This window comes from Haliotis rubra, unplaced genomic scaffold (assembly GCF_003918875.1).
Source record: "Haliotis rubra isolate DU_JTF1 unplaced genomic scaffold, ASM391887v1 Scf13, whole genome shotgun sequence".
In the NCBI taxonomy this organism is placed as follows: Eukaryota; Metazoa; Mollusca; class Gastropoda; order Lepetellida; family Haliotidae; genus Haliotis; species Haliotis rubra.
In genome coordinates, this window is record NW_025765225.1 from 2,821,087 (window position 1) to 2,842,863 (window position 21,777).

General features: G+C 39.1%; 2 protein-coding genes across 2 annotated transcripts; both read left to right on the forward strand.

Annotated features, from left to right (window-relative positions):
- The first annotated feature begins 1,047 nt into the window (after window positions 1-1,047).
- On the forward strand, window positions 1,048-9,123 carry LOC124267138 (endo-1,4-beta-xylanase 1-like). Its single transcript, XM_046702016.1, has 12 exons — window positions 1,048-1,238; window positions 1,563-1,711; window positions 2,266-2,364; window positions 3,804-3,960; window positions 4,699-4,744; window positions 4,830-4,982; window positions 5,423-5,478; window positions 5,997-6,134; window positions 6,860-7,031; window positions 7,882-7,992; window positions 8,264-8,482; window positions 8,868-9,123. Exons 1-12 carry the CDS (start codon window positions 1,075-1,077, stop codon window positions 9,087-9,089), a joined length of 1,686 nt encoding a protein of 561 aa, XP_046557972.1. The 5' UTR covers window positions 1,048-1,074; the 3' UTR covers window positions 9,090-9,123.
- Window positions 9,124-10,543: 1,420 nt separating this feature from the next.
- LOC124267225 (endo-1,4-beta-xylanase 1-like) lies at window positions 10,544-21,481 on the forward strand. The gene is made up of 10 exons (XM_046702141.1): window positions 10,544-10,644; window positions 11,865-12,013; window positions 12,330-12,428; window positions 14,050-14,206; window positions 17,025-17,061; window positions 17,147-17,302; window positions 18,599-18,654; window positions 19,935-20,094; window positions 20,725-20,871; window positions 21,311-21,481. The coding sequence occupies exons 1-10, from the start codon at window positions 10,544-10,546 to the stop codon at window positions 21,479-21,481; spliced, it is 1,233 nt and encodes a 410-aa protein (XP_046558097.1).
- Window positions 21,482-21,777: the final 296 nt, after the last annotated feature.

A 21,777-nucleotide genomic window follows, 5' to 3' on the forward strand; every position in this document is an offset into this window, starting at 1 on the left:
ACGCTAAACATAATGATTGACTTTACGGCGCCATGTGAAGTAAATTTTTGCCAGATGGAAGGAGACAGACTGATTGAGAAACAAATTGGAAGCTAGTTTGGTCAGGTGGAAACCTTTACAGTCTCAAAACCTCCATGCCTCCTGATACGTGTCGAGTCCAAATAAATAGTACTTGATGTTACCGGGCGTGGAATCGATGAAAACTTATTTAGTTAAATTGCAGTCTGTGAGTGAGGCATCAATGCAACTCAGTGAACTAGCTTAGAAACTTTGACAAGGAAACGCGGTGTAATCAAATCAAGGTTTGCAGTTGGTAAATATTGAACATACTTTTGCATTTTAAGTAGAGATAGTGTTAAGCCCCCTTTTGTGCTCAATAAAACCGGGAAAAGATTTAGGTTACATTTCAAAATTCTCAACACATCAGTCACAAAACCTATTTCCGGTGCAGCTACGTACTCTGATTTTTTTCCTAGCTTCAGGAAATCATGCCTTCACTAGAACAGGATACTCTCCTCCTCTCTCTCTCTCTCTCTCTCTCTCTCTCTCTCTCTCTCTCTCTCTCTCTCACTCACACACACACACAGACAGACAGACACATCTTTGGGACGCACTGACAAGCACTTTAAATCATGCTTACATAGATTGGTGCTAGCATTCACACACACACACACACACACACACACACACACACACACACACACACACACATACATGCACGCAAGCATGTCACTGTCTAACTGCAGTAACCCGGTATGAGAATAAAAAGATAATTTCTTCACAGAGAAGGAATTCCTTAATGACAAAATCATTTCACAAAAACATCCGACAACCGAGCAAGTTGTCTCAACAAATCAGTAGAATAGGGGAGGGTCTATTTTTAAAATTTCATTAAATGTCCGCATGATCCACCGTGACAAGGCTGAAGGAGCTTTAAGCATGTACATTTCCATATGTATTTATAGTAACTTTCACACTGAACGGTATTCAGTGGACATTCCAGAGATAAGATTTGCGGTGGAATCTTTAATACAACCACCTGTTGTTCAGTGCCGTGGCTGTGTTCTACCAGATATGTCGTGTCTGGTGCTGCTGTGTCTGCTGCCCCTTGCTTTGGGGCAGAATATCGTCCAGAATGGAGACATGGAAACAATGGATCATTGGAACTGTTGGAATATACACTGTGAGCTGACCACTGATCATCATAGTGGACATCACGGAATCAAGGCCACGGGCAGGTAATTGAGGAAAGGCAATGCAGTACAAATTCCATTATTACAATGGTGTTTCCTATATATATATATATGCACGGGGATAAGAAATTGATACTGCTTTTCAAAATAGTCCTCTATAATCAATATTCAATACGTTTCCGAGCAACAAAACAATATTTTTCTGTAGTAAAATTATCTTTGGAAAGACATCACTCATCGGGACAATTTGTTTAATTCATAATATTTTAGAATATAAAACAACGCTCGTTTGCAGTATATTTTGGCATTTAGGATTAATGTGGTTCGACCATACCATAAAGCATTTCTTAAACCATCTGTATATTTCAGAAACCACTATTACGAAGGTCCCTCGCAGACTCTCAGTGGCCTAACGCCTAATGGACGGTATACGGTCGAGGGATGGGTAAAACTGCTGAACGACAAGGCTGGACAATTGGGACAAAATATAGAGTTGGAGGTGGCTGTTGACCTTAACAGTAGGTTCTGTAGCTCACATCTAGTCAAGAACAGGAAGTTTATTGTGTTAGCGTTTTCATATTGGTATTTCATGTTCATATCGGTAAAGAGAATTGGTATTTTTTTTGCTCATGATGCAATATTTCACATATTGATGTTTTTAAAACATACTCTTTTATATAAGTGAGTGAGTGCGTGAGTTTTACTCCGCATTCAGCAATATCCCACCTATGTGGCAGCGGTCTGAACCAGGCAATCCAGTGATCAACATCATGAGCATTGATCAATGCAACAGTAGGTTCTGTAGCTCACTTCTAAGTCAAGAACAAGAAGTGTTGATTTGAACTTATATACATCATCATTCATCGTACAAAGTACAATATATATTTTTTAGCGTTTTAGTGATAAACTGTGCAATATTCATTTATGTGTGTATTATATTTTTATACACCAGTCTTGCAATTTGAATAGTAATACTTCTTCATTCTAACTACGAAGTACAATATATTTGTTCTTGAGGAGATGTAATCATTTTTCAGCACAATTAATGTTTTGGTGCATCTTTATGTTATAGCTGGGAAGAAGGCATACATCTCTGTTGGCAGCCATCCTCTCGCCAGATCCTCCGACGGCTGGATTCACCTCACTGGAGACTTCAACGCTCCTTCTGGGGGTAATGTGGTATTTCATTGAACCAAAGCAGTCTACAGATATTCAATGACATCCAACATAACCTGAACTGAATATTCCCAGACGGTTCTTGTCCTGATCTACACGATATTATTTTATAGTACCAAAACAACCCAACAAAACAACTGTGAAGAAACGTCACAGGCCACCACACAAAGTCAAATTTTAATAGTATGTGAGAGGTTGTAAATCCTAGTGGCTACTCCAAACGTGGAAGGTTTTCAGTGAGGTTTCTTGAATGGAAATATTCATCAAAAGTGGCCCTGTGGCTCCAATATATCCTAATGTTGTCGATTGTAGTTTGGTGGTTCTCAAGCATAATCAATTATCAATGAATGTATAGCTGAGGCTATTGTTATTCAATGGTATGTTATAGAAACTTGAAATTGACTTAAGAATGCTTATTTTAAACTTATAGCTATGATCTAACCATAATGCTATCTTACGGTTTTTATCGATTTAATATCTAGCCTTCGTTTACATGAAACCTCAGTAACGAGTTTGGGTGTTAAATTTATGAAAGTGGATGCAGTTCCCATACACTGCATGTAGTGACGGTAAGATATGTTAGAACAGGGTTACTTCGAGAGTGAATTCCATTTTTGCTAGTGTGCCAGATGTATGATGATCTCGGGAAACAGTTCTTACCGGCTAAATACTATGTAAACCATACTCTTCAAAAGTTCAGTTCAACTGTCTTGTGAAACTGTGTATGTAACTAGAAATGTTGCTGAATTCATATACTATGAAATGCGCCCGAGAATATAAAACAATTGTATGGAAATACCGTTGCATGTACATCTATGCAATATGACTGCTTCAAGTATGGTTTGATGATGCATCCTTGTTTGATATTGTGTGAGTTATTTATCTAGTTGTTATGGACCAATATTGTACCCTGGGCCGATGGACTACATTTGTGCAAATAATTTGAAAGGAAAAAGTGAAGGTGGATGGCAACATATTGTTAATTCATCAATGTTTAACTGGCCATTTATAGGTTAGAAATAGGCCACAAACCTTATTATCCAGTTATTATCATGATACTTATAAAAACCTTTTGGGGTAGTTTCCTTTTCGTTTTTCCTCCTGGTAAATGTTATATCATGCCGATATATGTATGAATTTCAAATGATAATGATGAGTGGTGAGCATCATTCAATACAGACCTGTTGTTTAAGTATATTCATAATATCCTAATGAATATAGCAAGCGTTCAGCTTGGTGTTAAATACCCAAACCTATTGCCTTTATGCTAAATACATGACATGGTATTTGTCAGATATAAACCATATATCCTGGTAATTAAAGTCACTCTCTCTATAACCGTTTAGGTTCTATGGTCAGGTAATGATGTGAACATGTGACTTGAAATGCGTTTTCCATTGCTTTGTAATTCGATTGTTCCTTTTTTCAATTTAGGCATAAAATCATCTAGTGTGTATTACCAAGGCCCGTCACCTGGTGTAAATTTTGTGGCCGACTCCGTGTCTATAACTCCCCTGGCAGCCAACACCCACTGGCGTGCAGAATCCGATGCCACCATAGAGAGGATAAGGAAAAGTGACATTAACTTTCAGTAGGTTATGTCAGTCTGTTCTTGGAGCTAGAGAAACAGAGTACTCAAATGGATTTTAGTTTCTTTATCTGGGTAACATTTTTTTCTTCAGACGTTTTTCGATCAAGTTAACAATATTCAAGTAAAGTTTTCAAAATGTTTTAGGGTAGACATGTGGATTTGATGTATCAGTGGCAAAATTTATGTCCGATACAATTCCTTATTTTGACTTGTACCATACCTTCCCTCACTTTTTTATTTGCACAAACGATCATATCTTCACAGACAAGAATTTGACCGCTCTTTTTCATTTGAACAGTTGACTAGTCTTTGCATTGTTTATGACGGGTGGGGCAGGATACGCTCACCTTCCCGCGAACCCCTGGTATCATCACTATTTGATAGTTATTCATAAACACATGCTCTGTCATCATATCTTATGGTGTCAATCCCTGAATTCTCTGGTACAGAGTCGAATATTAACAGACGGCCATAACATGTTTGGAATATTGCAGAAAACAAGCAAACTAGCAAACAAACGAATGAACGAACGAACAAATAAACAAACAGATCTGGCTCTCATGTTGCCTTCTTGAAGAGAAAAGATAAGGAGACCTGGTTTCATTACTTTAACCTTGACATAAATCACAAGCAGGTCATCTTGTCACCTAGAGATAAAAGATATTTTTTTCAATGGTAATAAGCCACCTATTTATACTTTGCTTTGACACCTTAACGTTTGTTCATAACATATTTCAGCGTCACCACTTCTGGAGGCATTTCCGACAATCAAGTTGAAATTGACGTGAGTGTTATCTTTAAAACTAATTAATCAACAGTATTAAAGAAACCATAGAATCCACACCCATGCCATCATATTTTCGTTCTAGGTCATTCCAAAAAAATCGTTTGCATTCGGAACCGCTGTAAACTGTGGCGAGTATCTCAATGGCGACCAGAGGTACATATCGTTCATCAACAAGCACTTCAACTGGGCAGTCACAGAGAATGCTCTCAAATGGACTTCGTTGGAACCTCAGAAGGTAGAACCTGTGGTCGGATGAGTCTGCCGAGGCTCTCTGCTTGCAGAAGCTACATGACACTGACCCACAGATAAGGAACCTTTGGCAACTGGGTCTTTAATCGTTGGTTGTAGATCTGAATATCATACCCACATTAATTGATACCCCTTGTCTGTAAGTATCATATCTGTCCATATGTTTCAAAGGGCAATGGTGAACCGAGTCGTTAAACATAAAACGTCAACGAATACCCGGACTCGATTCTGTTGAGCGTAACATGGAAAGCAGCAACACAATATTTAAGAATGGATCACTAAAAATCAATTATGACCCCCACGATCCTGAGAGCCACTACTGTCTCAATGCTCAGATCACTTTGTAGAACGGGGTTAGGAATCAATTTTCTACACTATCGCCTTATTGAAGAAGGAATATTACAAACAACTCTTGGTTCTTAATAGGGTAACATCCACTACGATGTACCAATCAACGCCATCAAGAAGTTGAGATCTAACGGGTGAGAGGACGAGTTTACACACTGATATTTGTTACTTCTTAATTCCTATATTGAAAGTCAATGAAAGAACTCGGTGTGGAACCAAGAAACAAACACCAGAGCAATATAGTATCATTAACAGTTGTCTTCCAAAATAACTAAGCTTAAAAACTAATACAAATGTCGACCAAGCTATTACAGTGACAGCACACAATTGAGTGGGATTACAAATTCAAAGACAAGATTAAGACAAAGGCAGTGATCACAGCAATAAAGACAGATATGGTAATATTCACCTCACTGCAACAATGACCAAGTTTCCGAAATAGACTGAGTATCCATGGTAAGAATGATCTCCACTTGTACCCTGACATATAATGTGAGATGCTAGTTAATTCCCCTATATACCAGAGAAAAAGACTCCAGCAGATTTTCAAAGTCCTTACGTCAGAATGTAGTGAAAATGTCCATAGACGTGTAGTACCTGTAGTACCTTCCAGAAAACGGCAATAATCTACACTGGTGTGTTTCTCCGACAGAATCAAGGTGCGAGCTCACAACATTGTCTGGTCTGTGGATCAGTTCGTCCCACAGTGGGTTAAAGCCCTTCGTGGTCAGGCACTGAAGGACACAGTCAAACACCATATACAAGACATTGTTGGACGAACCAAGAACCTGTAAGTTCTAAAATATCAGTGATATACCTTTTCCATTTCAGAAGACATCTCAGATTGAGACCATCACAAGGTTGTGTCTATAGATCAGTATCTATAACATCAGATGTCCACATAAAGAAAAAAAGTTGAAGCAATTCTTCTTGTTAGATAAAACAATTTTTTAATTTTGCCCATTCGAACAGAAATTCTGCCTCATTCATAAAAGAACATGTTAGCAAGGAGGGGGGCACAGTATGTGTCCATGTGGAAGCTGGTTCTTGTCTTATAAATTACATCTATACAGATCTATAAGATATTCCAGTATTTGACATTCTTGGTAAACATCAAGTGACATTTGCCTTCAACTGTCCATCGAATATATAGGTACAACTGTATATGTGGCTATCTCGCATACTGACAAATGTCCCATGAATCAAGGAATCACTTTTTTCATGTAGGGTAGTGGTGTAATCAAGTGATCAAGTTGAAATCAAACAAACTTGAATGTGTTGTTTTTTTCTGAAATTGAAAAAATTCAACAAAGCTTTTAGGAATCCAGAATGTACTTATGTCACTTGTCTCAAATACCTTCTGTCGATATGAAAGTTCTTCCCTGGATTAGGTTTCCGAATCTTTGAATCATTCATTTGGTGGTATATTTGGTGTATTTCTTTGATCATTTATAAATTAGGAAATCACTTCTTAAATATTTTGACGTTAACTCTATGAATGATGTACCCTCACAGCGTGGAACACTGGGACGTCAACAACGAGAACCTCCACGGCTTCTGGTACCAGAACACTCTCAACGACAGAGACTACGATCTAGAAATATTCCGTATCGCTCATCAAGCTGGTCCCAATGTTAAAATGTTCCTCAATGAGTACAGTGTTGTGGCATCGGGCGGGATGACTGGGGTAAGACTTGAGGCAGTCTGATGACTCCTTCGTGTAAACTTTGCACATGACATTTATATATTTGATACTTTAAGTTGGTTATGAACGTTTGTGTCAATAGAGTATTTGGGCGGAAAATATTTGTTCTTGTGTTTCACCGTTGCAGACAGTAAACTTTCTAGAGTCTTTGGACGGCATTTTGAAGTGATACACATGAAGGCGAGAATGTAATCAACTTCTTTATTTGAGGTACACAACATTTCGGAGTATATTCTTACTCCTTCATCAGGTGAAATGACGTGTAAACTTCTTGTACAGATATGAAACAAACAAAACTTGTGCAATCCTTTGACTTGTTCTCGTCACTATATAGCTGGAATAATGCGGATGTGACGTAAAGCTCAACTCAACTCAACTCAACTCTTCGTTTTCTTTCTTTTGCTTTTCCAAATATATGCATATAAATTCAAGTTGGTCACCCTTGAAAGAAACAAAGTATGACCAAATGAATAAAAAAGGCCGTAGGTTAACTTTGTTACTTTGTGTCATTACTATGTTCAGTATACACAACATAATTCCTTATTCTTGTAAATCCTTTTCATACATGCCTTTCTGTGGTTGATGATATTAATTATTATAGTTTTTGTTTTGTGCTGTCTCGCTTCGAGCTTGCTTGACAACGGTATAAGGAAATATACCGAAACGTTGCACCAAAACTGAATGAAGAAGTTGTCGTCCAAACTATATCTTGCCTTACTGTTACCTGCCAACTTCTAAAATGCCAATCAAACAGATCAGTGTAATGTTTCTTTTCTTGCTTGAATTCTTTATTGTATTATAAGCTTGCAATCTGTTTCAATTTTCTATTCAGGCATACCGTGAACAGGCCATCAGGTTCAAGAACGCAAACGTCGGCCTCTATGGAGTCGGTGTCCAGTGTCACTTTGGAGACAATGTTGAACCCGACCCAACGCTGATCAAGGTAACTCCCAAGAAAATATTATTATTGTTACAGAATCATATTGCCCCATCTATTAGCGTTTAGTACTTCTGGCGATGAATATATTTTGTCCATTTCCATAAGAAACAAATTAAAAATAATCTTACTAAGTAAAATGATCGTATGTAGGTGATGCTGACACCACTGTTGATGGTAATGATTTCTGAAATGTGTATTTGATTTAGACGCCATAACTATGATGATGATTATTATATATGACCGTGTTCATAATGCTTTATGTTGATACTACCAGGAACATCTAGATACCATTGCACAAGCTGGCGTTCCTATCTGGGTCACTGAACTCGATGTCATATGTGTTGATGAACACAAACGAGCAGACTGGTACGAGACAGCTCTGAGGGCGTTCTATGGCCACCCAGCTGTTGAAGGGGTTATGTTTTGGGGATTTTGGAGCGAGAGAGACTGGAGAGGAGATCCAGCTACAATGGTGTCTGGAAATGAGTTCAGGGTAGGCATTACAAACAGCGAATGTATAAATATATTAATTCACTCATTAGAATCTCAATAATGTTCTATTGTTAGTTTGCAATCAATATTTTGGAAATTAAATGTGGTATTAGAAAGCACAAGGACGCTTAATTTGACTTTTATCTATTTGATACTGCGGACTTTAAAGAACATGATATCGGAAAAAACTTATCTTCATATTTTACGAAGTTTTAGCTGTTTGGGAATATTTTTTTTTACTTATGCCTGTGTAAATTAGTATAGTAATATTTCAAGGTGAGTGTGTATCTTATATTTGCACTGTCGTTGATATGAACTATTTGCATCTCAAATGTAAGTAATTGTGTATTTACGTCATATAAATGCACTTCTTTTACACGTTGTAGATAAACGCAGCTGGTCAACGTTACATTGACCTCACAGAGAAACAATGGATGACCAACGAAAACCACAAGCTCTCCCAATCTGGCAAGAACTTTAAAGTCCGTGGTTTCCATGGCGACTACACGATTAAAGTCAAGGTCAACGGGAAGGAAGTTCCCTCCCTCGCGCAGTCATTTACCTTGGGTAAATCGTCTCATTCTGTAACCCTCCGCGTCCATCATTAGTACGACCACTGTCAATAAAGTGAGTCAGACACTTGTTCTGTTTTCTGTTTGTCACTGCAGGATAACGTAATTCATTTAACGCATTTTTGCCTTTTAAATTTGCTGGATATATTATCAGACGTCAGGCCTATTGTGTGTTTTCTTTTGTGATGATGAGTAAGTCACTGCATGTAGGATAACTTGATTTATCTGAAGTCTTTGCTGGATATAGCATCAGCTTATATTCGTAACAGCAGTGAATGTCTATCATTGTCACTCCGAATTGGTACTTCCAGATCTCGTCAATGTAAAGCAGCAATAGCGGTTCATTTCAAACTGTTGCAGTGTAAATGTCATTCAGCTGAATGACGTCTTAACTAGTGGTTTATCTGTTCAAGGACCAGTTGTTGAGAAGTGTGAAGCCCCTCTTTTGGGGATAATAAAACCGGGCAAAGATGTTTGATTTAGGTTACATTTCCAAATTTCCCAACACATCAGTTACAAAAACAATTTTCGGTGCAGGTCTGGCTCTGATTGTTTTCATAGCTTCCCGAGTCTTTCCAGGAAAACTGTTAACATTAGAACAGGATACTCTCCTCCACGATACTCTCGTCTGCTCGCGCACGTCTGCAGGAGTGACATCGGAGGACATACTCATGACATAGTACAAATGGTACAATTGGTTACCTTTCAGACGCAATACACGTTGATACACGCTTACGAACTTTGATGCAAACAATAACAGACACAAATACTTACCTACCCTCACTCACTAACACACGCGCACACACACGCACACACACACACACACACATACATTCATATATTTATTCATTTATTTGTGGGACGCACGCATGCACGTATGTCATTAGGTTCAATAACCCGGTAAAAGATATTTTCTTCACAGAGGAGAAATTGACTAGACGAAGCATATGTTTATGACGGGTGCCACCGGTGGGACAGGATACGCTCACCTTTACGCGATCACCTGGCATCATCACTATTTCATAGTGATTCATAGACACATGCTCTGTCATCGTATCGCATGGTGACAATTACTTGATTGTCTGGTCTAGACTCGTTTTGTTAAGAAACAATGCTGTACAGCTGTAATACTGCTGAAACAAATAAATTCTCATAATATAGTCACAATGGTACAGTCGACCCTGTTTATAGCAGAGATGTCTTATGGATGTCGAAAGGGTTTGATAAAAGTATTTCACACGTAAATCCAACAACTGAGCAAGTTATCTGAACAGGGATGGGTCTATGTTTAAAATACTTTCTCTTATTAAATATCCGCGTGATCCACCGTCACAAGGCTGCAGGAACTTTAAGAATGTACTTTTCCAAGTGCATTTATAGTGACTTTCACACTGAACGGTATGCAGTTGTCATTCCAGAAGATAAGATTTACAATGGAATCTCTAAAACGACCACCTGTTATTCAGTGCCGTGGCTGTTTTCTACCAGATATGTCGTGTCTGGTGCTGCTGTGTCTGCTGCCCCTTGCTTTGGGGCAGAATATCGTCCAGAATGGAAACAATGGATCATTGGAACTGTTGGAATATACATTGTGAGCTGACCACAAGGCCACGGGCAGGTAATTGAGAAAACGCTATGCAGTACAAAGTTCCATTATTACAATGGTGTTTCCTATATATATACTCAGCAGCAAAAAAACAACGTCAGTACGAATTCAAAATTAGATAGGCACTGTAATCAAATCATTACAGAAATTGACATATTAAGCGGATCAAACAATTTTTTGTGTACAATGTCTTGACACATCAATGAATATCAGAATTTCAGGACATTACGTGAACGTTTGCAGTCCATTCAGACTCTTGACTTCAGTATCTAGTGTGACCACCACGAGCGGCAATAACTGCAGCACAGCGTCTATGCATGGAATGCACCAATCTCCACTGGGTGTATCGCCAGTTTTGGTGTTGTAAGGCAAGCTGTAGACGTTCACGTCGATGACAAGGGGTGAGGATAGGTCCACGGTAGGGTCTACGGCAATAGAGGTTCCCGTTGTTAAGACGTCGGCGTGCCGCATGAAGGGATTATGTACATGTTGTCGCACAACATGGCGGTCTTGTCGTCTTGTGGTCACCCTTGCTCTGCCAGTACGGGGGCGATCATTTGTGGTGTTGGTGGCCCGGAAACGTTGCTGCAGCCTGTAGATGGTCCGAACGTTGACCCGGAAGTGATTGGCAACGGCTTGTGCAGTGTGGCCAGCTTCAAGTCTTCCTAGCGCCTGGTTCCTCTGAGCTGTCGTGATTGGCGCCATCCTGCTGACGTTGTAATGTCATTGTTTCAACCAGGTTTGAGGGTGCATTTTATAGGGCTGGTCCTTGTGAACAGCACGTGCAGCATGAGTTGCATGAAAAACATGGAGAACACCTTACCATCTCCGAGATCAGGTTGCGTTTTTTGGAGACCATTTCCTGGCTTCCAATCTGAGTTTGGGAAGGAATGTCTTTGCTCAGGTAAAGTTGGAGATGTTGTCAAAAACATACAATCAAAACCTTAAATGAGTTTACAGTTATCCGTTTCTGCGAAGGAAAATTCAAAACTGACGTTTCTTTTGCTACTTAGTATATTTATATACACGTGGATAAGAAATTGATACTGCTTTTCAAAACGGTCCTCTATAACCAATATTCAATACCTTTCCGAGCAACAAAACAATATTTTTCTATAGTAAAATTATCTTTGGAAAGACATCACAGTCATCGGGACAATTTGTCCATACCATAAAGCATTTCTTAAACCATCTGTATATTTCAGAAACCACTATTACCAAGGGCCCGCACAGACTCTCAATGGCCTCACGCCTAACGGACGGTATAAGGTCGAGGGATGGGTAAAACTGCTCAACGATAAGGCCGGACAACTGGGACAAAATATACAGTTGGAAATGTATTTTGACCTTGACAGTAGGTTCTGTAGCCTCTTCTAAGTCAAAAACAAGAAGTGTGGATTTTATTAGCCCTTTGATAACAATATGAAAATGACTGTCCGTCCCGAAATCTGATTTGCCATACGTCTTCAACCATCGAACAAAGTACAACATAGTTTTTGGAAGTGATAAAATGTGCAATATTGTGTCCGTAATATACTTTTATACACCCGTCTAGCAATCTGAATGGTCATACTTCCCCATCCTTAGTACAAAGTACAATATATTTGTTTTTGAAAGGGGTGTACTGATGTTTCAGCACCATTACATTTTGGTGCATCTTTGTGTTGTAGCTGGGAAGAAGGCATACATCCCTGTTGGCGGCCACCCTCTCGCCAGTTCCTCCGACGGCTGGATTCATCTCACTGGAGACTTCAATGCTCCTTCTGGGGGTAATGTGGTATTTGATTGAACCAAAGCAGTCTATTGACATTCAGTGACATCCAACATAACCTCAACTGTAAATATTCCCAGACGGTCCTTGTCCTGATCTACGCGATATTATTTTATAGTACCAAAACAACCCAAAAGTGTGGAAACACGTCACAGGCCACCACACAAAGTCAAATATAAGATAAACTTAACAATATGTGAAAGGTTGTAAATCCAAAGGTTGATGGTTTCCAGTGAGCGTTCGCTGTATTGGATGAAAACTATTTCTTCCAGATATTGTTCAGTAGTGGCCCCAGTGGCCAGATGACTGCCTGTCCATTTACAGACACTCGGATATAAGGAAAAATGTTATGATGAAATCTATTGTAATTGAGTGGTATGTAATAGAAACGTGAATTTGACTCTTGAACATTGTTAAGGACGTTCATCATAAACTGAACTTATAGCTATGATCAAACCATAGTGCTATCTTACGGATTATATCAGTTTAACATCTAGCCTTAGTTGACATTTACATAAAACAGTAGGGGTGTTAAAACATCATGGCAACATATTTTATATTCATAAATGTTTTTGAGCTGGTCATTTATAGTTTAGATGTAGTCCACAGGACTAATTACAAGTTATTTATGTGGTACTTATAATTAATGGAAAAACCTTTTAGGTAGGTACCTTTTTGTTTTATATCCAGGAAAATGTTATTCATGTCCATATATGTATGAATTTCAAATGCTTCATGACTGATGAGCCTCATTTAATTAAAATAAAACCTGTTGTTGAAGTATATTCAATGACAATGACAATAAATGTCGGTATGGCGGCGACATGGCCTAAAGTACATTTAGAGTACAGAGATATTCTGCACAGTTATAGTACTGTTGAAATGCTATAATTCATACTGGCAGATTCTTTTCAGATAAATACTTAAGAATAGTATATGCTCTTCATTATTGATGATAACAATTGATAAAGTATCTAAAGCATATAAATCAGGTAAATTCAACCTTTCCAGATCAGATTCGTCTTCACTAATATAATCCTCCCCATTCTCCGTCCAAGCATTAAAGTCACCTGTCAAATTTCAGGAGCTGGTGTAAAATCTGACGTTATGTTAAAGATCTTTGTATCTAACTCTTCAATACCATTATCATGCGGCGTATCATATACAAAGGCGAGTGTTTCGGCAAAATATAAACAAAACAAGAAATATTACAGGAGTGCTGACTCCGTCAAAACTAAGTTTGAGAAATACACAATTATATTAATGAGAGTAAATCCTTCTGAAAAACAGAGAATAACACATCCTTATGTAAATAGCCAAGCCTCCCGAGTAACGTCCAGAATTTTTTACAAGCTTAGCTGGAGCTGCAAAACAAATAGAATCATTAAGCAGCAAAACCTATTGCCTTTATGCTAAATACAGGATTGATTTATTGACATAGAAGTTATTGTTAGATATTAACCATTTCTTGGTGATTAAAGTCGCTTTAAAAATAATTTCATTCTCTCTATAACCTATTTGGTTCTATGATCGTGCAATGATGGTTACGTATATGAACCTGAGACACAAAATACGTTTTCCATTGCTTTGTAATTCGATTGTTCCTTTTTAAAAAATAGGTATAAAATCATCCACTGTGTACTACCAAGGCCCGTCACCTGGTGTAAACTTTGTGGTCGACTCCGTGTCTGTGACACCCCTGGTAGCCAACACCCACTGGCGTGCAGAATCTGATGCCACCATAGAGAGGATAAGGAAAAGTGACATCAACTTTCAGTAGGTTATGTCAGTCTGTTCTTGGAGCTAGAGCAACAGAGTACTCAAATGGATTTTAGTTTCTTTGTCTGGGTAACATTTTTTTCTTCAGACGTTTTTCGATCAAGTTCACAATATTCAAGTAAAGCTTTCAAAATGTTTTAGGGTAGACATGGGGATTTGATGCATCGGTGACAATATTTCTGTCCAATGCAAATCCATAGAGAGACGGAGGAAAAGTGACATCAACTTTCAGGAGGTTATGTCAGTCTGTCCTCAGAGCTCTCAAATGGTCTTTGGTTTCTTTGTCCAAGTAACAATTGTTTTCTTCAGGCGTTTTTCGATCAAGTTTACAATATTCAAGTAAAGCTTTTAAAAATTTGCTAGTCGACAACATTTATGTCCAATGCAATTCCCTATTTTGACTTGTACAATACGTTCCCGCACTTTTTCATTTGAGCTGTTGACTCGTCTTTGTAGATGTTTGGGGCGGTGGGCTAGCCTAATGGTTAAAGCGTTGGCTCGTCACGCCGAAGACCCGGGTTCGAATCCCCACATAGGTACAATGTGTGAAGCCCATTTCTGGTGTCCCCCGCCGTGAAGTTGCTGGAATATTGCTAAAAGCGGCGTAAAACCAAATTCAGTCAGTCAGTCAGTTGTAGATGTTTATGACGGGTGCCACCGGTGGACCAGGATACACACAATGTTTCGCGAACACCTGGTATCATCACTACTTGATAGTTATTCATAAACATATGCTTTGTCATCGTATCTTATGGCGTCAATCACTAAATTGTCTGGTACAGACTCGAATATTATAAGACCGCCGTCACATGACTGGAATATTGCATTGTGGCATCAAACAAACAAACAAACCAGCAAACACACGAATGAACGAACAAACAAACAAAAAATTTGGCTCTCGTGTTGCCTTCTTGAAGAGAAAAGATAAAGGGTCCAGGTGTCATTTCTTTAACCTTGACATAAATCACAAGCAGGTCATCTTGTCACCTAGAGATAAGAAAAACGACAAAACTCGTTCCACATTCGTAAGAGATACAATTCTGACTATATCGTCCTACAAAGATTGAAATAAATGCTCAAGCCATTGCCATCCTCGAAATATCACGTGTAAAAATGAGTAGTTCAGTTTTGATGTTTGATCTTTTAATTACCTTAACGATTTTTTATGTCACATTGCATCAAGATACTGTTTTGTCAGAATAAACATTTCTTATAGTGTCTCTCGTTTGGATTATTTTTCACTGGGATTGTGCAAATTGAATCATGATTTCAGGGAATTTATGCACGACATATATAACGATATTCTAAACTATCCTAAGTATCGATGGTAATAAGCCATATATACTGAGTCAAAAAAGAAACTTCACAAAATGTAATTTGAAAAATAATGAATAATGTTTCTCTGATGATACATCTATGTATCCGAAATGGGATCCCTATCTTTTGACTCTAGAAAAACGTTAGCAAAACCCACTCAAACCCATCCATTCGTCGTGCAAATGACGTTAGTGCCAAATCAGGTTTTGCACGTGCAGTCGATCACGTGATCTTCGCATCGAAGTTTTCTTCATATGCACGTGTTTGCATTGGCCTCAGTTATTGACGTCGCAAGAGCAATGGGATGCAGCCGTCGTACTGTGTATGACTTGCGAGGTCGTCTACAACAAACTGGCACCACTTCTGATCGCCCAAGGTCTGGTCGTCCACGTGTGACGTCACAAGCAGAAGACCGCCAAATCGTCCTACGTCACCTACGTGACAGATTTCTGCCGGCTACACGAACCAGGGCTGAGATGTTTAGAGGTCGACTGTCCTCACAGACCATTCGAAATCGGTTGAGGGCTGCCAATCTCCATTCTTGACGTCCATATCGTGGGCCAATATTGACGCCGTTTCATCAACGTCAACGTCTGCTGTGGGCCCAACGTCACCTCTGATGGACCCAGAAGGACTGGAATCGAGTCGTCTTTAGCGATGAATCCAGGTTTACCCTCAGATTCGCGGACGGCAGGCATAGAGTCTGGAGACGACGTCGTGAACGGTATGCCCAATGTTGTGTACAGGAAGTCGACAGATTCGGGGGCGGAAGTTGCATGGTGTGGGGTGCTTTCTGTGGGAACAACCGTTCCCAAATTCTGGTCATCCGTGGAAACCTCACAGCTGCTGCTTACCACGACCAGGTGCTCACCCCTGAACTCGTTCCTTTCATGGCGGCTCATGGCCCAGGTCTACAGTTCCAGCATGATAATGCTCGGCCGCATACCGCGATGTTGACACGAAATTTCCTTCAAAACGCTGGAATCAACGTCATGGACTGGCCATCGAGGTCCCCTGACCTTAATCCAATATTGCACGTTTGGGATGCACTTGGGAGAAGGCTTCGTGGTCTTAGGAACCAACCTCAGAATTTGCAGGAACTTGGCGCTGCCTTGCAAGAGCAATGGCGCAGAATCCCCAACCACGTGTTCACAAGCATCAGGCAGTCGATGAGGAGACGGTGTTTGGCAGTGGTGAATGCGCGGAGCGGCCACGATATTGAACTGAGAAATTTCGCATTTTTATTCTTGTGACTTGACATTCTGTATACCCATGTTTTGGAACAGCGGTGTAGCCTAATGGAACTGATTATGGCACTGTCAGTGTATCGAGTACATCACACAGATCTCAGCAATGGAATAATAACAATTTAACCATCTTACCATCTCTTGTTCTTTTATAGTGCCCTGAAGAAAGAATGTGAAGTTTCTTCTTTGACTCAGTATATTTATACTTCGCTTTGACACATCTATAACTGGCACCAATCACGTTTGTTCACTTCTGGTGGCATTTCCGACAATCAAGTTGAAATTGACGTGAGTGTTATCTTTAAAACTAATTAATCAATAGTATTAAACAAACCGTTGAACCCACACCCATGCCATCGTATTTTCGTTTCAGGTAATTCAAACCAACAAATCGTTTGCATTCGGAACCGCTGTAAAGTGTTGCGATTATCTCAATGGCGACCAGAGATACATACCGTTCATCAACAAGCACTTCAACGGGGCAGTCACAGAGAATGCTCTCAAATGGACTTCGTTGGAACCTCAGAAGGTAGAACCTTGTGGTGAATCTGCCGACGATCTCTGTTTGCAGTAGCTACATGACACTGACCCACAGATAAGGAACCTTTGGCAACTTGGTCTTTAATCGTTGGTCGTGGATCGGAATATCATACCCGCATAAATTGATACCCCGGCCCTAGTCTGTAAGCACCATGTCTGTCTGTATGTTTCAAATGGCAATGGGAAACCAAATCATTAAACAGAAACGTCAGCGAATAACCGGTCTCGATTTTCCACCCGATTCCGTTAGGAGAAAAGGCAAAACAGCAGTAAATATTTTATAAATCGATCACTAAAAATCAATTATGACCCCCCAGGTATTTGTATAAAGCATTTTGGATTCGATTCTCCTAATTGGTACAATATCTGAATGTCACTTGTAACGTTACGGTTTAGAAAATACTGTGATAAAGGCTTGTCAGTCCCCTTTAAACCAGCAAACCGACGAGTATATAATATTCAATAACATATTGAATAAACATGGTTACAATTAATGACAGTACAGATTTCTAATACAATACTATTGAGTCTGTTGGTTCTAAAATATTAACTAAATGTCTATAGTTACCAGACTCTTGTAGATGTATTGATTGAAGTTTGTTGTCAGCTGTTGAAAGTTCAATGTAGACGAGGCCTTTTTGAGGTGTCGGTCTTGAAACGTTGATGTTAGCATACAGATGAGCGTAAATCTAAAGTCGTCCCTCTCATACATCTCAAAAACCATCGCTTATATACCTATTATACAGTTCTGGATTTTTCTAATAAAAGCCATGCCACACCGCAATCTTCTCACAGCTTCCACAACCCCACCGGAACAAAACAAACAAAGGGAGGCAACTCCTCAACCCAATCTTAACAGGTGAAATTACATAGCCTAAGATGCGAGTTCAAATCCACATTCAGCTTCTCAAACTTTTGTGACCCATAACAACCAAAAGTAACTTAATGTGACACTACAATTAAGAAAAACACATTCTCATAACACAGTATACAAGTGCAGTTCAACCATGTAGCACTTTTCACTCTGATCCTGTTGGTACTCATCTCTTTCGGACTTTGTTAAATGGCATGGTCAATTGTTTTAAAAAACGAGTCCTATTTGTCTGTCGTGCACTCCGTTCGGCAAAGCGACCTCAGGGCTACAACTGCCGAAAAGCTGCATCAAAGTATGCTAGCCACGATCATCTCGGCGCTCAGATCGCTTTGTGGAACGGGGTCAGGATGCAATTTCCTTGCTATTGCTTTATTAAAGATGGAATGTTGCAAACAGCTCTTGTTTTAACAGGGTAACAGCAACTACGACGTGCCAATCAACACCATCAAGAAATTGAGATCTAATGGGTCGGTTTACAAACTGATATTTGTTACTTGTTGATTTCCCATGTTGAAAGTCCATAAAAGAACTTGGTGTGCAACCAGCCAATAAACAACAAAACAATATAGTATAATTAGCAGTTGTATTCCAAAATTAATAAGTTTAAAAACCAATACAAATTTCTACCAAGGTATTACAGTGGCAGTACAAATCTGAGTGGGAGTCCAAATACAAAGGCAGTGATTATAGCTATAAAGACTGAGTTGGTAACTCACCAAGGTAATAATGATCTCCACACAATTGCTGGTCTTGTTGTAACTTGAGATGTAATCTGGGATGCGAGTTAGAACCACTATATACATGAGAAAAATACTTTAGAAGATTTTCCAACTCCCTTCATTAGAATATATATAGTGGAAATGTCAATTGAGTTGTAGTACCCTATAGTTACTTTCAGAAAACGGCAATAATCTACACTGGTGTGTTTTTCCGACAGAATTAAGGTGCGAGGTCACAACATTGTCTGGTCTGGGGTTCCGTTTATTCAACCGTGAGTTCACGCCCTTCGTGGTCAGGCACTGAAGGGCACAGTAAAACACCATATACTAGACATTGTTGAACGAACCAAGAACCTGTAAGTTCTAAAACATCAATTGTATGCAACTTTCTCCCAATCAAAGGAAATCTCTGCTCATAAGGTTGCCCATATAAAGAGAAATTTGAAATGATTTCTCTTGTCAGATGTAAGTTTCCTTCAACAATTCAAGCGGAAATTCTGCCTCGTTCAAAAAGAAACATTTTAGCAAGGAGGAGACCACATTATGTGTCCATGTGGAAGTCTGGTTCATGTGTAAATGTCTGTAAGATATTCCAGTATTTGACATTCTCAATAAACTAAAGGTGAAATTCAGTTTTGACAAACTGTCCCGCGCCTCAAATATATAGGTACAACTGTATATGTGGTTATCTCGCTTACTGACAAATGTCCCCTGAATGAAGGAGTCAAGGTTGTCGTGAGGGGTAGTGGCACAATCAAGTGATCAAGTTGAAATCAGTTTCGTTTCTGACAAAAATTCAACTAAGCCTCCAGGACTAGAATCCACGATATATTTATGTTTCCTACCTCAAACACCTTCTGTACATATGAAAGTTCTTCCCTGATTGTATTCAGGATTAGATTTCGAAATCTGTGAATCATTCATTTGGTGGTATATTTGGTGTATTTCTTTGATCAATTCTTAGTTAAGAATTGAAGTCACTTCTTAAATATTCTGATGTTAACTCTATGAATGATGTACCTTCACAGCGTGGAACATTGGGACGTCAACAACGAGAACCTCCACGGCTTCTGGTACCAGAACACTCTCAACGACAGAGACTACAACCTAGACATATTCCGTAACGCTCATCAAGCTGGTCCCAATGTTAAAATGTTCCCCAGTGACTACAGTGTTGTATTGACTGAGGTAAGGCTTGAAAGGTCTGATTGCTCCTCCTTGTGTCCTTGTACATATCATTAATATATCTTGTTACTTTAAGTTGGTTATTAACGTGTGTGTTAAAAGAGTATTTGGGCGGAAAATATTTGTTCTTGTGTTTCACCGTTGCAGACAGTAAAACTTCTAAAGGCTTTGAACAGCATTTAGAAGTGATACACATAAAGACGAGAATGTATGGAAATGAACTTCTTTATTTGGGGAACACGACGTTTCAGAGTATATTCTTGCTCCTTCATCAGGCGAAATAACATGTAAACTTCTTGTACAAATTTCAAAACAATCTTGTGTAATCCTTTCTTCGTTTTCTTTCTTTTGCTGTTTCCAAATATATGCATATAAATTGAATACATTGAAAGGACCAAAGTATGACTAAATGGATGAAAAAGGCCGTAGGTAAACTTTGTTACTTTGTGTCGTTACAATATTCAGTATACAGAACATAATCCCTTATTGTTGTAAATTCCTTTCATATGTGCCCATCTTTTGTTGATGTTATTAATCATTATAATTTAATGTGTATTTCATTTAGACGCTATACCTATGATGATGATTATTGTATATGGCCGTGTTCATAATGCTTTATGCTGGTACTACCAGGAACATCGAGATACCATTGCACAAGCTGGCTTTCCTATCTGGGTCACGGAACTCGATGTCATAAATGCTGATGAACACAAACGAGCAGACTGGTACGAGATTAGCTCTCAGGGCGTTCTGTGGTCACCCGGCTGTTTAAGGAGTTATGTTTGGGGATTCTGGAGCGAGAGAGACTAGAGAGGAGATCCAGCTACACTGGTGTCTGGAAATGAGGCATTACAAACAGTCAATGCAAAAATATATTAATTCGTTCTCTAGCATGTCAATGATGTTCTATAGTTGTAAGTTTCAATCAATATTTTGGAAATTCAATGTGGTAGCGGAAAGCGTAAGGAAGCTTAATATGAGTTTAATCTATTGACATTTTGGACTTTAAAATACTTAAAGGTCGGAATTGTGAAGTAGCAGAGATTTGGAAAGGGTGTTGTCGCTTCTGTTATGACTGTGTAAATTAACGTTTTGGGGAATCTTTCAAGCTGAGTGTGTATCTTAAATTTACACTAACTTTAATATGCATTATTGCCATTGCAAATGTAGGTAATTGTGTATTTTCATCATATAAATACAGCCTTTTTAGACGGTGTAGATAAACGCAGCCGGTCAACGTTACATTGACCTCACAAAGAAACAATGGATGGCCAACGAAAACCACATACTCTCGCAATCTTGCAAGAACTTTAAAGACCGCGGTTTCCATGGTGAGTACACGATTAAGGTCAAGGTCAACTTGAAGGAAGTTCCCTCCCTCGCACAGTAAATCGGCTCACACTGTAACACTCTGCGTCCATCATTTGTACGATCACTGTCAATAAAGTGAGTAAGACACTTGTGGTGTTGTCTCTTAAGGTTTTCCACTGCTGGATACCTTAATTCATTAAACGTCTGCGTAATCATTTGCTGGATAAATTGTCAGACTTTATTCATTACAGCAGTGAATGTCTGTCATTGTCACTCAAATGTAAGTAATATGTCAGTATAGTTTCAGATCTCATCACGTTAATGGCACAATGTAAAGCAGCAATAGCGGTTCATTTTAAACTGCTGCAGTGTATA